This window comes from Phocoena sinus, chromosome 17 (assembly GCF_008692025.1).
Source record: "Phocoena sinus isolate mPhoSin1 chromosome 17, mPhoSin1.pri, whole genome shotgun sequence".
NCBI classification, from domain to species: Eukaryota; Metazoa; Chordata; class Mammalia; order Artiodactyla; family Phocoenidae; genus Phocoena; species Phocoena sinus.
The window spans coordinates 34,997,404-35,015,427 of record NC_045779.1 but is presented as its reverse complement, the minus strand read 5'-3'; the positions used below and the strand labels follow the sequence as shown (position 1 = coordinate 35,015,427).

Here is an 18,024-nt window from a genome sequence, read left to right as displayed (position 1 = left end):
ACTTTCTTATTATTCCAAAGTTATAGGGGGAAAAAGATAATTCTTTGTTCTTCTTGATAAGAAGAAACAAAATGTTGGCACGTGATTGTTAAATTAAATAGACTGTCATCTATATTTTGGAGCTGAAGGAACCCAAATGTGACAGCTGACAAACTGGTGCAATCAAATTAAGTCAGCAATGTCAAAAAAAGCAATTCTAAACAAAGAAATAGGACACCATCAACTTTTATCACACATCACAGCATGGCTTTTTTGTTTGTTTGTTTGTTTAATAGTGAAAATGACATTTCAGCTAAAAGTCCTTTAGCCTATAGTTGTTCAGTCTGGCCCCCCTTCTCCTAGTTGTTTGGGTAATAACAATATGCAGTTTAGGGTTTTTCTGTGCTGATGACAAATTTCCACAGAAGCCTTTACTCTCTTCGTTGGAGTCCTTTGTTAATATGAAACAGTTATATGGGATTAAGGAAGCAGTCTCTGCAGTGAAACAGACTTAATTTTATTAATCCTGAAAAGTCATTAGTATTGTGTTCTAACCAACTCAACTTGCTGACAAAAGGTAATTCAAAACAGCTCACTCCTAGCTATGCTCCACTTAATGGAGAACAAATTTCACATAAGCAAATGCTCATGTCTTAATAGAAACATTTAGCCAAACTGTCAGCCTAACAAGAGGAAAGAGGGCTTTCACAGGACCAAAACGATACCCAAAATATCTTTATGGAAAAATCAAAGGAAATAAAGCCTATTAGAGTGGCTAAAAATAAATATATAAACAAATAATCAATAGCAAGGGCTGGCAAGGACTCAGAGCAACTAGAGTTCTCAGACACTACTAGTGGTAATTCAATATGGTACAGCCACTTCAAAACCAGTTTGGCAGCTTCTTATGGAGTTATGTATGACCCAGAAATACCTAAGAGAAAGGAAAACATACACTTATGAAAATACTTACATGTAAATATTTATAGCAGTTTTATTCATAAATACCAAAAACTGTAAATAACTGAATTGTCCACTAATTTGTGAATAGATAAGTTTTGGGACATCCATACAATAGAATACTATGCAACAATAAAAAAGAACAGACTATTGATACATGCAACAGCATGGATGAAACTCAAAACCATTAAACTAAATGAAAGAAGGTTGATACAAGTTCCTTCCGTATTTAGTGGAGCTCATCTACAGCACTCCCCAGCATATAAAGGGGGAAAAGTCCTTCTGTGGGGAATAAGTTATTAGAGAACTAAAGACTGTCCATAAAAGAAGTTATAGTACACAAAACTGTCACTAAACTGATTATTTAGGAGTAACTGGTGATTTTACATGATAATAATTTTTAAATAACAAAATATTATGCCTGTAACTCCACTAGACTGGAGAGAGCTAGTTGTCAGAAGGCAGATTAAAGGATTCATTCAGATACCCATGTGACTCAGTATATCCATGTTTATGTGGAAAGAAAATGACACCAACCGCTAAGGTGCACTTCATATCAAAAGACAATGGCATGAGGAGGACTTTCAAAGATGGTGGAGGATTAAGATGTGGAGATCACCTTCCTCCCCACAAATACATCAAAAATACACCTACATGTGGAACAACTCCTATAGAACACCTACTGAATGCTGGCAGAAGACCTCAAACTTCCAAAAAGGCAAGAATATCCTCACTTACCTGGGTAGGGCAAAAGAAAAAAAAAAAAAAAGAGACAAAGGAACCAGGATGGGACCTGCACCTCTGGGAGGAAGCTGTAAAGCAGGAAAAGTTTCCACACACTAGAAATTCCCTTCACTGGCCGGGGAGGGGGAGCTTCAGGGTGTCAGAGGAGAGCTCAACAGGGTGTGGAGGGCAAAGTGGAGAGATTCCCACACAGAGGATCGGTGCCAACCAGTGGGTGGGGGCTGGGCTGAGGCTTGGGCTTTGCAGGTCAGACCCCAGGGAGAGGATTGGTGTTGGCTGCGTGAAGACAGCCTGAAAGGGGCTAGTACACCACGGCTAGCCAGGAGTGAGTCTGGGAAAAAGTCTGGACCTGCTGGAGAGGCAAGAGACCATTGTTTTGGGGTGCGCAAGGAGAGGGTCTTTCTGCTCTGTGTGCCCACAGACGTCAGAGCACCGCCTAAGTGAGCTCGAGAGATGGGCGCAAGCCGCGGCTATCATCTCAGACCCAAAGGCAGGCACGGACTGCTACTGCTGCCGCCGCTGCCACCAAGAGTCCTGTGTGCAAGTGCAGGTCACTACCCACACCTTCCTGGGAGCCTGTCAGCACACCACTGCCAGGGCACCATGATCCAGGGCCAACTTCCCTGGGAGAACACACAGCACACCTCAGGCTGTTGCTACTTTACACCAGCCTCTGCCATTGCAGGCATTCCCCACATCACAATTGTGACTAGCGTACCCCTCCCTCTCCTCGGCCTGAGTGAGCAAGAGAGCCCTAATCAGCCTCTACTTTAACCTTGTCTTGTCTGGGTGGGGAAGAGACACCTGAGGGCAGCCTACATGCAGAGGCAGGGCCAAAACCAAAGCTGAACTGCAGGAGCTGCGCGACAAAAGAAGAGAAAGGGAAATCTCTCTGTGCAGCCTCAGGAGCAGCAGATTACATCCCCACAATTGGCTTGGTAAACCCTGCATCTATGGAATTCCTGAATAGGTGTTCCCAAAATTGTGACTGTGGACTTTGGGGGCAACTGTGGACTTGGGGTTTAATTTCCGTGTTTGACTTCTTTTTGGTTTTATGTTTATCTCAATTTAGTTTTTAGTGTTTCTTTTCATTTATGAGTTTGTTTATTGGTTTGGTTGCTCTCTTCCTTTTTTGTTTTCTTCCCTTTTGTGAGTGTGTGTGTGTGTATGTTTCTCTGTGTGATTTGTCTGTTTAGTTTTGCTCTTTAAAAAAAATTAAGCATTTATATGAATACTCAGGAATATAAAACTGGCCAGAAGGAATTTGGGGTTCATGTGATCTAGAAAATATTCAACATTAAACTGATATCTGGTATTGAAGGTGGCTTAAGCTTGTTGATCTAATTAATATAGACATGTCTTTAGAGTCACTAATATTAGGCATAATACTTTATTGTACCTAGGAATGGAATAAGAGCTTATTACATCTGTTGCAAGGAAAATAACGTGATAGTATGAAACTTTAAATGTAAATGAGATAAGAGCTTTCAGGTAAATGCTATAGGAATAATTATGTTCTGAAAATTATCTAAAATAGTGTCTCCAGATTTTGGTAACTATTACTTGCCACTTGGTTTTCACTAAAAATTAAGGTTTTTAAGAGTTGGGGACTCTAATTTAAATATGTAATTAAAGCTACTAAAAATAATAAAATCTTTCACTATATAATAGGAAAGTGGGACATATGTTTTGAGTAAAAAGGAGTTTTATGCATGGTCAGACTGAGAGTATATTAAACTTAATTGGGTAAATGGATTTTGTTATTAAAAGTAGACTGGTGGGGGGACCTTGAAGATGGCGGAAGAGTAAGACGCGGAGATCACCTTCCTCCCCACAGATACACCAGAAATACATCTACACGTGGAACAACTCCTACAGAACACCTACTGAAGGCTGGGAGAAGACCTCAGACCTCCCAAAAGGCAAGAAACTCCCCACGTACCTGGGTAGGGCAAAAGAAAAAAACAGAGACAAAAGAATAGAGACGGCACCTGCACCAGTGGGAGGGAGCTGTGAAGGAGGAAAAGTTTTCACACACTAGGAAGCCCCTTCACGGGCAGAGACTGCGGGAGGCGGAGGGGGGAGCTTCGGGACCGCGGAGGAGTGCACAGCGATGGGTGCGGAGGGCAAAGCGGGGAGATTCCTGCACAGAGGATCGGTGCCGACCGGCACTCACCAGCCCGAGAGGCTTGTCTGCTCACCCGCCGGGGCGGGCAGGGCTGCGAGCTGAGGCTCGGGTTTCGGTTTCGGATGGAGCGGAGCACAGGGAGAGGACAGGGGTTGGCGGCTTGAACATAGCCTGAAGGGGTTACTGCACCACGGCTAGCTGGGAGGAAGTCCGGGGAAAAGTCTGCACCTGCCGAAGAGGCAAGAGACTTTTTCTTCCCTGTTTCCTGGTGCGTGAGGAGATGGGTTTAAGAACGCTGCTTAAAGGATCTCCAGAGACGGGCGCGAGCCGCGGCTAAAAGCGCGAACCCCAGAGACGGGCGGGAGATGCTAAGGCTACTGCTGCCGCCACCAAGGGCCTGTGTGCAAGCACAGGTCACTCTCCACAACCCTCTTCCGCGGAGCCTGTGCAGCCCGCCACTGCCAGGTTCCCGGGATCCGGGGACAACTTCCCCGGGAGAACGCATGGCGGGCCTCAGGCTGGTGCAAAGTTACGCCGGGCTTTGCCGCCGCAGGCCCGCCCCGTACGCAGTGCCACTCCCGCCCCCCTAGCCTGAGTGCGCCAGAGCCCCCGAATCAGCGACTCCTTTAACCCCGTCCTGTCTGAGCAAAAAACAGACGCCCTCCAGCGACCTACACGCAGAGGCAGGGCCAAATCCAAAGCTGAGCCCCAGTGAGCTGTGAGAACAAAGAAGAGAAAGGGAAATCTCTCCCAGCAGCCTCGGAAACAGCGGATTAAAGCTCCACAATCAACTTGATATACCCTGCATCTGTGGAATACCTGAATAGACAACCAATCATCCCAAATTAAGGAGGTGGACTTTAGGAGTAAGATCTATGATTTTTTTCCCTTTTCCTCTTTTTGTGAATGTGTACGTGTATGCTTCTGTGTGAGACCTTGTCTGTATAGTCTTGCTTCCACCATTTGTCCTAGGGTTCCATCAGTCCATGGTTTTTTTAAAAATTTTTTTCTTAATTAATTTTAATTTTAATAACGTTATTATACTTTACCTTCATTCTTTCTTTCTTTCTTTCCTTCCTTCCTTCCCTCCTTTAGACAATGAATCATCCCAAATTGAGGAGGTGGTCTCTGAGAGCAAGATTTATGATTTTTCCCCCTTTACCTCTTTTAGTGAAGGTGTATGTGTATGCTTCTGTGTAAGATTTTGTCTGTATAGCTTTGCTTCCAACATTTGTCCTAAGGTTCTATCCATCCCTTTTTTTTTCTAAATAAGAATTTTTTAATTCAATAACTTTATTATACTTTATTTTATTTTTACTGTATCTTCTTTCTTTCTGTCTTTTTTCCTTCTTTCCCTCCTTCTTTCCTTCCTCCCTCCCTCCCTCCCTCCTTTCTTTCCTTCTTGCCTTCTTTCCTTCTTTGCTTCTTTCTTTCTTTCTTTCTTTCTTCCTTCCTTCCTTCCTTCCCTCCTTTCCTTCTTTCTTTCCTCATACTTCTACTAATTCTCTCTACTTTATCTCCCTTTTATTCTGAGCCATGCGGATGAAAGCCTCTTGGTGCTCCAGCCAGGAGTCAGGGCTCTGCCTCTGAGGTAGGAGAGCCAACTTCAGGTCACTGGTCAACAAGAGACCTCCCAGCTCCACATAATATTAAATGGTGGAAATCTCCCAGAGACCTCCATCTTAACACCAGCACCCACCTTCACTCAACGACCAGCAAGCCACAGTGCTGGACAACCTATGCCAAACAACTAGCAAAACAGGAACACAACCCCACCCATTAGCAGAGAGGCTGCCTAAAATCATAATAAGGCCACAGACACCCCAAACCACACCACCAGATGCGAACCTGCCCATGGAGAGACCAGATCCAGCCTTATCCACCACAACACAGGCACTAGTCCCCTCCACCAGGAAGCCTACACAACCCACTGAACCAATCTTAGCCACTAGAGACAGATATCAAAAACAGCAGGAACTACGAACCTGCAGTCTGCACAAAGGAGACCCCAAACACAGTAAGATAAGCAAAATGAGAAGACAGAAAAACACACAGCAGATAAAGGAGCAAGATAAAAATGCACCAGACCTAACAAATGAAGAGGAAATAGGCAGTCTACCTGAAAAAGAATTCAGAATAGTGATAGTAAGGATGATCCAAAATCTTGGAAATAGAATGGACAAAATGCAAGAAACAGTTAACAAGGACCTAGAAGAAATAAAGAAGAAACAAGCAATGATGAACAACACAATAAATGAAATTAAAAGTACTCTAGATAGGATCAATAGCAGAATAACTGAGGCAGAAGAACGGATAAGTGACCTGGAAGATAAAGTAGTGGAAATAACTACTGCAGAGCAGAATAAAGAAAAAAGAATGAAAATAACTGAGGACAGTCTCAGAGACCTCTGGGACAACATTAAACGCACCAACATTCGAATTCTAGGGGTTCTAAAAGAAGAAGAGAAAAAGAAAGGGACTGAGAAAATATTTGAAGAGATTATAGTTGAAAACTTCCCTAATATGGGAAAGGAAATAGTTAATCAAGTCCAGGAAGCACAGAGAGTCCCATACAGGATAAATCCAAGGAGAAATAAGCCAAGACACATATTAATCAAACGGTCAAAAATTAAATACAAAGAAAGTATATTAAAAGCAGCAAGGGAAAAACAACAAATAACACACAAGGGAATCCCCATAAGGTTAACAGCTGATCTCTCAGCAGAAACCCTACAAGCCATAAGGGAGTGGCAGGACATACTGAAAGTGATGAAGGAGAAAAACCTGCATTCAAGACTACTCTACCCAGCAAGGATCTCATTCAGCTTTGATGGAGAAATTAAAACCTTTACGGACAAGGAAAAGCTGAGAGAGCTCAGCACCACCAAACCAGCTTTACAACAAATGCTAAAGGAACTTCTCTAGACAAGAAACAAAAGAGAAGGAAAAGATCTATAATAACGAACCCAAAACAACTTAGAAAATGGGAATAGGAACATACATATCGATAATTACCTTAAATGTAAATGGACTAAATGCTCCCACCAAAAGACACAGATTGGCTGAATGGATACAAAAACAAGACCCTTATATATGCTGTCTACAAGACACCCACTTCAGAACTAGAGACACATACAGACTGAAAGTAAGGGGATGGAAAAAGATATTCCATGCAAATGGAAACCAAAAGAAAGCTGGAGTAGCAATTCTCATATCAGACAAAATAGACTTTAAAATAAGGACTATTAAAAGGGACAAAGAAGGACACTACATAATGATCAAGGGATCGATCCAAGAAGAAGATATAACAATTGTAAATATTTATGCACCCAACATAGGAGCACCTCAATAGATAAGGCAAATACTAACAGCCATAAAAGGGGAAATCGACAGTAACACATTCATAGTAGGGGACTTAAACACCCCACTTTCATCCATGGACAGATCATCCAAAATGAAAATAAATAAGGAAACACAAGCTTTAAATGATACATTAAACAAGATGGACTTAATTGATATTTATAGGACACTCCATCCAAAAACAACAGAATACACATTTTTCTCAAGTGCTCGTGGAACATTCTCCAGGATAGATCATATCTTGGGTCACAAATCAAGCCTTGGTAAATTTAAGAAAATTGAAATTGTATCAAGTATCTTTTCTGACCACAACGCCATGGGACTAGATATCAATTACAGGAAAAGATCTGTAAAAAATACAAACACATGGAGGCTAAACAATACACTACTTAATAATGAAGTGTTCACTGAAGAAATCGAAGAGGAAATAAAAAAATGCCTAGAAACATATGACAATGCAGACACAATGACCCAAAACCTATGGGATGCAGCAAAAGCTGTTCTAAGGGGAAAGTTTATAGCAATACAAGCCCACCTTAAGAAGCAGGAAACATCTCAAATAAACAACCTAACCTTGCATCTCAAGCAATAGAGAAAGAAGAAAAAAAAAAAAAAAAAACCCCAAAGCTAGCAGAAGGAAAGAAGTCATAAAAATCAGATCAGAAATAAATGAAAAAGAAATGGAGGAAACAATAACAAAGGTCAATAAAACTAAAAGCTGGTTCTTTGAGAAGATAAACAAAATAGATAAACCACTAGCCAGACTCATCAAGAAAAAAAGGGAGAAGACTCAAATCAATAGAATTAGAAATGAAAAAGGAGAGGTTAAAACTGACACCACAGAAATAAAAGGATCATGAGAGATTACTACAAGCAACTCTATGCCAATAAAATGGACAATCTGGAAGAAATGGACAAATTCTTAGAAATGCACAATCTGCCAAGACTGAATCAGGAAGAAATAGAAAATATGAACAGACCAATCACAAGCACTGAAATTGAAACTGTGGTGATTAAAAATCTTCCAACAAACAAAAGCCCAGGACCAGATGGCTTCACAGGCGAATTCTATCAAACATTTAGAGAAAAGCTAACACCTATCCTTCTCAAACTCTTCCAATATAGCAGAGGGAGGAACACTCCCAAATGCCTTCTACGAGGCCACCATCACCTTGATACCAAAACCAGACAAGGATGCCACAAAGAAAGAGAACTACAGGCCAATATCACTGATGAACATAGATGCAAAAATCCTCAACAAAATACTAGCAAACAGAATCCAACAGCACATTAAAACAATCATAGACCATGATCAAGTGGGGTTTATTCCAGGAATGCAAGGATTCTTCAATATACGTAAATCTATCAATGTGATAAACCATATTAACAAATTGAAAGAGAAAAACCATATGATCATCTCAATAGATGCAGAGAAAGCTTTTGACAAAATTCAACACCCATTTATGATAATAACCCTGCAGAAAGTAGGCATAGAGGGAACTTTCCTCAACATAATAAAGGCCATATATGACAAGCCCACAGCAAACACCATCCTCAATGGTGAAAAACTGAAAGCATTTCCACTAAGATCAGGAACAAGACAAGGTTGCCCACTCTCACCACTCTTATTCAACATAGTTTTGGAAGTTTTAGCCACAGCAATCAGAGAAGAAAAGGAAATAAAAGGAATCCAAATCGGAAAAGAAGAAGTAAAGCTGTCACTCTTTGCAGATGACATGATACTATACAAAGAGAATTCTAAAGATGCTACCAGAAAACTACTAGAGCTAATCAATGAATTTGGTAAAGTAGCAGGATACAAAATTAATGCACAGAAATCTCTGGCATTCCTGTATACTAAAGATGAAAAATCTGAAAGTGAAATCAAGAAAACACTCCTATTTACCATTGCAACAAAAAGAATGAAATATCTAGGAATAAACCTACCTAAGGAGACAAAAGACCTGTATGCAGAAAATTATAAGACACTGATGAAAGAAATTAAAGATGATACAAATAGATGGAGAGATATACCATGTTCTTGGATTGGAAGAATCAACATTGTGAAAATGACTCTACTACCCAAAGCAATCTATAGATTCAATGCAATTCCTACCAAACTACCACTGGCATTTTTCACAGAACTAGAACAAAAAATTTCACAATTTGTATGGAAAGACCCCGAATAGCCAAAGCAATCTTGAGAACGAAAATAGGAGCTGGAGAAATCAGGCTCCCTGACTTCAGACTATACTACAAAGCTACAGTAATCAAGACAGTATGGTTCTGGCATAAAAACAGAAAGATAGATCAATGGAACAGGATAGAAAGCCCAGAGATAAACCCACGCACATATGGACACCTTATCTTTGATAAATGTGGCAGGAATGTACAGTGGACAAAGGACAGCCTCTTCAATAAGTGGTGCTGGGAAAACTGGAGAGGTACATATAAAAGTATGAGATTAGATCACTCCCTAACACCATACACAAAAATAAGCTCAAAATGGATTAAAGACCTAAATGTAAGGTCAGAAACTATCAAACTCTTAGAGGAAAACATAGGAAGAACACTCTATGACATAAATCACAGCAAGATCCTTTCTGACCCACCTCCTATAGTAATGGAAATAAAAACAAAAGTAAACAAATGGGACCTAATGAAATTTAAAAGATTTTGCACAGCAAAGGAAACCATAAACAAGACCAAAAGAGAACCCTCAGAATGGGAGAAAATATTTGCAAATGAAGCAACCGACAAAGGATTAATCTCCAAAATTTACAAGCAGCTCATGCAGCTCAATAACAAAAAAACAAACAACCCAATCCAAAAATGGGCAGAAGACCTAAATAGACATTTCTCCAAAGAAGATATACAGACTGCCAACAAACACATGAAAGAATGCTCAACATCATTAATGATTAGAAAAATGCAAATCAAAACTACAATGAGATATCATCTCACACCAGTCAGAATGGCCATCATCAAAAAATCTAGAAACAATAAATGCTGGAGAGGGTGTGGAGAAAAGAGAACACTCTTGCACTGTTGGTGGGAATGTGAATTGGTACAGCCACTATGGAGAACAGTATGGAGGTTCCTTAAAAAACTACAAATAGAACTACCATATGACCCAGCAATCCCACTACTGGGCATATACCCTGAGAAAACCATAATTCAAAAAGAGTCATGTACCAAAATGTTCATTGCAGCTCTATTTACAATAGCCCGGAGATGGAAACAACCTAAGTGCCCATCATTTGATGAATGGATAAAGAAGATGTGGCACATATATACAATGGAATATTACTCAGCCATAAAAAGAAACGAAATTGAGCTATTTGTAATGAGATGGATAGACCTAGAGTGTGTCATACAGAGTGAAGTAAGTCAGAAAGAAAAAGACAAATACCGTATGCTAACACATATATATGGAATTTAAGGGGAAAAATTGTCATGAAGAACCTAGGGGTAAGGCAGAAATAAAGATGCAGACCTACTGGAGAATGGACTTTAGATTATGGGGAGGGCGAAGGGTGAGCTGTGACAGGGCGAGAGAGAGTCATGGATATATACACACTAACAAACGTAATAAGGTAGATAGCTAGTGGGAAGCAGCCGCATGGCACAGGGATATTGGCTCGGTGCTTTGTGACAGCCTAGAGGGGTGGGATAGGGAGGGTGGGAGGGAGGGAGACGCAAGAGGGAAGACATATGGGAACATATGTATATGTATAACTGATTCACTTTGTTATAAAGCAGAAACTAACACACCATTGTAAAGCAATTATACCCCAATAAAGATGTTAAAAAAAAAAATGTAGACTGGTGCAGGACCAGACTTGGCTCCTCTCTGCTAAGAGAACAAGTTTACTTAGAATCCTGCTTTTGATAACGTATTGTGCGAACTATCTTGCCCTTAATTGAGTTGTATTTGTTCTTAAATATTCTATCTGACCAAATGCTTTTTAAGAAAAAGCTTTTTGGTATTTTGGATGAATTTCCTATCAAATTTTAATTAAAGTTCTTTTGACTTCAGCTAGCTTTGGGATGCTTCAGAGGGCCCCAGAGAGCCTTCCTTATTGCATAGGCTTCACCTGTGGTGGAGCGTTGATTGGGATTTTCCCTTTTGAACTAGCCTTGGTCATTCATTCAGCTTTATCTTCGATGGGGCATTGGTTGGGTTTCTTCCCTTTTGGACTGATGGGGTATTGGTTCGGAATCTTCCTTTTTTGTGGCTGAGGAACTGTGACCCCGAGAGACTGATTTGATAACAGGACTCGTGTGTGACAGCACCAGGGTATACTTCCCTACTTCATTGGTTTTGCCTGCAGCGAAGCGTTCATTGGGATTTTCTTCCTTTTTGGGGGTCTAGGGAACTGTGACCCTAAGGCACCTCAGAGGAAAATAAATATTATATATATATATATACATATATATATATATATATATATTAAACTGACTAGAAGTGGTTGGTATGCTAAATTACATGGAAAGCATTGTCAAATGAGCAATAAGCCTCCTCAGATTATATGGTATGAATAAATGTTATTAAAATAGATTTTCTAAAAATTATACAAAGTTTCTGAAATTTGCATATGTTCTGGTATAATACTATACTTTTAGTTGTTATCTTAAAATGCTGTATGTCACAACAACTTGGATAAGCTTCTTTGCCAAGAAGAATTCTGATCACATCTTTATCCTTGCCATTTTAAGACTTTTGTCATTCATAGGCAGCTTAGGTGATGATTTGCAAAACTGCTACATCTTCAAGAAGGCTCATAAAAAGGAACATTTTTTTAACAAATATGTTTCTGATAGCCTTTAGATAATACCACTAGACTGAGTAACAAATGACAAATCTGGATGAACTGATTACTTCATCCAGATCAACAGGAATTAATTACATGGGACTGAATGAACTGATGAATATGATTTATAACTATATGACTTTGGGAAATATACTAGCCTTAACCTTTGTTTCCAGAAAAACATTTTCTCTTATATTATGACCTACAACAAGTTGATGAAGTATACCCTTGTAAACAAAGATGAAACATTTATCTTTTCTCTCTACCTGATCCTGCCTGAATTTGGCTTCTCCAGCTGGCTCTCCTGTGGTCTTGATGGTTTATTGTAACTGGATTACAACCAGTTATACTAAGCACTGTTTTTGCTTATTCTTTGTTTCCAAATTGTTTATGCTTTGTGTCTTCCTGCTGCACTATGACTTTGTCTATGTTACTACCTGCATTACTTATATCCTGTCTATTTTATAAGATTGCTGTCTCTTACAGTGTGTAATCAGGCCTCCAACAAAATTGATGATGGCTAAACATCCTGAGGAAATAGATCACATTTATGACTCTTATAGAATAATTGTAATAGTATGATTCTAAGTATGGGAAGAAGCAATAAAGGAAAACATTTCTTGGATCACAATAGACTAGAAAGACAGAGGATTCAGAGAATCTTTAATTATCAACAGGGCCTAATCCAGAAATTAGCCCCTGGAGTGGCATATCAACAAGAATTTTTACCTGATCTGGGATGAGCCTCCCAGTGCTGTGGGACAAAATTTGGTCATGAAATGTCTCCCAAATACTGGTCAAATTCCAGACCAAGAGGAAGATCTGAGAAATTGAATATTTCCATTAGTCTGCCATCTTCTCAGATGCCAATCTTTCTGAATAAAGTCGCTATTCCTTGCCTCAACACCTCCTCTCCCAATTTATTGGCCTGTCGTCCGGTGAGCAGAGCAAGCTTGGACTTGGTAAAAGTATCAGCAAAATTGACTAGTTTTATAATTATCAGATACTTTCATTTTTCATTAATTCTTTTTTTTGTGTGTGTGTGGTACGCGGGCCTCTCACTGCTGTGGCCTCTCCAGTTGTGGAACATAGGCTCCGGACGTGCAGGCTCAGCGGCCATGGCTCACGGGCCCAGCCGCTCCGCGGCATGTGGGATCTTCCCAGACCGGGTCACGAACCCGTGTCCCCTGCATCGGCAGGTGGACTCTCAACAACTGCGCCACCAGGGAAGCCCCATCATTTTTCATTAATTCTTTCCACACATAGTTATTGAACACCTACTATGTGTTAAGTCTTGGGCTGGACACTGAGGATATGGTGAACCAAAGCAGACATGGGCTGTCTAGGAGCTGAAGTCAAGAGCAGAAGGCAGACATCAATCATATAATCACACTGATGAACACTTAATGTTAAACAGAGCTAAAGTCTCTGAAGAAAAGAACACAGTTGACCCAAAAGTGTCAGTGAGATCTGAAGGATGGGAGGAGTTAACTTAGAGGAGGCAGCCACAGAGACAAAAGGAACAGACACTGGAGCCGACGAGGAAGGAGGAGCTGTGACTGGTGAGCTGAGACTGAGGTGGAGACGAGTCCAAGATGAGGCTGTAGGGGGAAGCACTCAGTTTTGGTAACATAAAGGTCTGAATTCTCAGACCTATGTAAAACCTTTTATGGGCTCTAGGAGGAAGTAACAAGATCATATTTGTATTTTAAAAGATATCCTTCTACAGAAATACTAATAGTGTTTCTGAACAAGAAAGAGTCAGTTGGTGAAATAATTGGCAAATGCAAGGTGGTTCCCACTGCAACTTTGATTGGCTATTATTAGTCTAAAAGTGGAAGGGTTTTAATTCTTCTAGATTAACTTACTGGGTATAAGTCTAGTACCTAGGAGAGACAGAGCTATTTAAGGGATTACATTGTGAAGTACTGTCACATAGAAAACTGGTTTCACAGCCTATTTAGAACAAAACTTTTAAGACTTGGCTTACTCAGGGCCTTCTTCAAATCATGTCGGTTATCTCCATGTAAACTTAATAGTTGTAATGCCAAAGTGACTACCATGGGAAAGCATCCTCGATTTGGGTATGCACAGTAAATCAGATTCCTTCTCTGTGCAATTTAATGGGAATTGTTGAGCAGATTAGCGACAATCTCAACAAGCAGATCAGCATGAAAATACTGTGCTGCTAAGCTTTGTTTCCCTGAACTAGTGTTTTGTTAGGTACCTTTTGTTTCTTCTGAAGTCTGATGAATAGAATACCATGCAGAAATGATGAGAGGAAATCTAACACACTCATCCTTGTAAGAAACTAGGTGGAAACCACTATAGAATCCTAGAATTTTATAGATAGAAGAGTCTCCAGAGTAAGGAATGATACTTGAGTACACTATGTATTAAACATTCAAATTTAGGTTACAAGTATGTGAGAGTTTGCAAAAATGTTTATGCCAATACACATGATAAACTTATGCTTTAAATCATAAACTGTGTAAAAATCAAATTGTCATGTAAAACAATGTTGAATGAGAATTACACATCTTTGATGATGAGTTGTGGTAATATGTCAAATTATTATAGATTCAGAATTTGTTGCTGCTTCCCCTCTGCTCCATGGTACGTTCATCAAATTTTATTCATTAATTTTACGCAATATTTTAACGTTCATTTACCCATCTTTCTCTGGCCACTTGCCCCCAATGTCAAGAACCATATCCTTTTCAAATTTACTCTTCTACAACCCCTGAAAAGGACTTAATATAAGGTATACTCCTAATAAATGTTTAAATTATCACATAAAATGTTTTATAAATTCTCATTCAACTCCAATTTAAAATAAGTGTGAATTGTTTTATAATGGTTAGCTGTTAATGTTAATTTATTAAATTAACATATACATGAATTTTCTTGTATAGAACAGTATTTAAGAATGCAAGATTTGGAGTAGATCTATCTGGGTTCAAATCCCAGCTCTGCCACTTACAAGCTCTGTGACTTGGATAAGTTAGTTTAACCCTCTTTTCCTCAACTTTCTCATGTGGAATCCTAGCATAATAATTACATCTCCTTCATAGAGGTACCTAAGAGATTAAATGAGTTCATTTATATAAAATGTATGACATGCATATAACTTGATATATGCTTCCACCAACACCACCATCATCATCATCATCACAGAAACATCTTTATTACTACCATCGACATCTTATCAGTACCAAGCATAATAACTAGTATATAAAAGGTTCTCAAATGTCAAATTGATTTGAGTTCCTAAAAATACATAATTGTTTCTTTAAACCGAAATGTGCACAGACATCGTATTATTCATTTACATACATGTACATCTCTATAGACAGGAATGTCATTGTCAAGGACTGATTTTTCATACAGTTGTTTTCATTTTATTTAAAGGAAGTGAACAAAATTTTAAAATTTCAAATTGACTGGTTAGATTAGCAAAAAGTACAATCAGAGACACCACTAGAGGGAGCATTTGTTCAAAGATTGACAACAATAAAGCTGCCATTAATACAGGATTTTTTTGTCTGCTTGTTGAATCATTCAGTTTCTCAAGGATCTTTCCTAAGAAAGAGAAGAGATAGAATTCCTTGATACTAGTTTTAAGAAATTGAAGACGTAAAAATATTCTCAGGATTTTAGAGAGAAGCTCATTCTTCCCACTCTCCAAGGAGAGTAAAGGCCCATCATTTCTTTTGTCCCTGCTGAAAATAAAGTTACCTGTGTCTTTGCTCCCGTGCTATATAGGACAGCGGTCCTTCCCATTGCAGCAGCACTTGGTATGCAGAAGAAAAATGAAGGAATCACATTGCTGAGGCCATGGGCCAAAAGTTCCTACAGGAATGATAATAGGAGAATATATCATTTCCTAATCACAATCAACTTTTAGAGACCACAGGTAAAACTTGTCATGGAATGAGACTTATTCTGTATTCTATTTATGTTCTCTCCACTGGTCGTAATTTAACCATTATTTTAAGAATAGCTAACATTTATTGAGTGCTTACAATGAGCCAGAAACTGTTCTAAGCACTTCATTGTTTCATCCTTATAACAATAACAACCTTATAGGGAAGTACAAGGTATTTATTGTATCGGTTGCCAATTTCTCCTCTTTCAGGTCATTAGAATCAAGGTTTTGTTCCCACCACTTCACCAATGACCTCCACAGTGCTAAATCCAATGGTTAATTCCTATCCTACCTGACCTAAAATTAGCATTTGACACAGTCACTCACTTCCTCCTCCTTAAAGGCTCCTTCTAGGACCTCTCACCCTCCTGGTTTTCTCCTACCTCCCTGGCCATCACTTCTCAGTCTCCTTTGTGGTTCCTTCTCATCTAACCAATCACAGATATTGGACCACTTCCCTCTCTAATCTTAGCTACCCAAATACACGTTGACAGCCCCCAAATTTATATCTCCAGCCTAGACCACTCTTCTGAATTTCAGACTGACATAGCCAACCTGCCACTCAGCATTTTCATTTGGATGGTTAACAGGTATCTCAAACTTACCTAATCAGGCTATGCTCTATAGATTCCCACCCTGGTTCTCCCACATCCTTCCCTGTCTCAAGCTCCAGTTGCTTGGGCCAAAAGCTTTAGAGATAGTCTTGACTACCCCTTTTCCCAGATAGTGTCCACATCCAATGAAGAATTTGTCCCTTTCTCATCTCCTTCACTGCTACATCCTGGTCCAAGTCATCAAGTGTCATTTGGATTATTGCAAAAGCCTCCTAATGTTTTTCTGCTTCTGCTGTTGCCAGTAAATAATACAGACAAAAATCCCTGCCCTCACAGACTGGAGTTCTAGTGAGGGAATGCTGACAATAAACAAGATGAATATGGAAAGTAAAGCAGAGAAGGGAGTGGAAATTTTTGGAATTTAGGATTTTAGCTTACCAAGGAAGGACTCCCTGAGAAGGGAACATTTGAATAAAGGAGGCATGCAGCTACCTGAGGGTACAAAATTCCTGGAAACGGGGACAGCAAGTACAAATGTCCTGAGCTAGAAACATGACTAGTGAACTCAAGGAAAAACAAGGCAGTAAGTGTGGCTAGAACTATAAAAGAAATATGGGATCATAGAGGAAAAGTGATGGTGGCAAGGTCAGGTATGGCCTTGTAAGCCTTGGTAATAGGCTTTTAATCTGAGTACTATGGGAAGTCACTGGGAGGTTTTGAGATGAGGAAAGACAATGTTTGCATTATGTACCATTGTATCCCTTGTTCCTAGGCCAGTACCTGGTAAATAGTAGGGTTCAATACACATCTGTTGAATGAATAAATCTGCTTTTTTTACAGATGACAAAACTGGGGCACAGAAACAATTTCAGAGTGAGATTTAGATATAGGTACTTTGGCATTCTAACCACTATTCCATAGCTATCTCTGCAGGCCTGTGCAGAAATGTAGGGCCACAGGGCTTGAGACAAGACACTAGCAGAAGTAGATTCAAAAACATGCTCAATAAAATCTTCATCCTTTGGTATTCTAAGAATAGACCCTTGCAACCTTTAGTTTTTTACTAAGAAGAGTAATATTAGTGTTCTTTGTATTTTGAAATCCAAAATTTTTAAGTCAGCATGAAATGGTAAATATATTTAGATTCTCTCCTAAAACCAAATCATCAAGATGCCCCTCTCAAAAACAGTGTACCATAACCAATCCACGAAAGTCAGATTTTCACCTTTCTATGAATGACTTAGATATTTTCTTTTGTTTTCTTCTACCCATTTGTGTTATGCACTTAGGAAAGTTGTATTTTTCATAAGTTCAACATTTTCAGGATCTGGGAGTACACCGTACAGTGATACAATAGCTATGGAGAGGTGTGGAGAGGGGTTGGTGCGTACTCCACCTGGTTGTCATCAACTGAATATTTGAATTTTTTGGCAGATCCTTGAGCAAGAGCCAGTGAGGCCACATAGCCTACAAGTGCCACTCCAAAAGCTTCAGTGATTACTGCAGAGAGGATGTTCATTGGGGGAGCTCTAGGTGGAGGAATTCTGTTGAAAGAAA

The 18,024-nt window shown here is 39.6% G+C and overlaps 1 protein-coding gene across 1 annotated transcript in view; it reads right to left on the bottom strand.

Annotated features, from left to right (window-relative positions):
* The window catches only part of SLC26A7 (solute carrier family 26 member 7), a 194,917-nt gene that overhangs the window by 54,098 nt on the left and 122,795 nt on the right, over window positions 1-18,024 (bottom strand). Inside the window, exons 7-8 of the mRNA XM_032610680.1 lie at window positions 17,864-18,011; window positions 15,724-15,837 (exon numbers count right to left, since the gene is read on the bottom strand). Of these exons, the coding sequence (XP_032466571.1) occupies window positions 15,724-15,837; window positions 17,864-18,011 (262 nt within the window). The remainder of the gene's footprint in view (window positions 1-15,723; window positions 15,838-17,863; window positions 18,012-18,024) is intronic.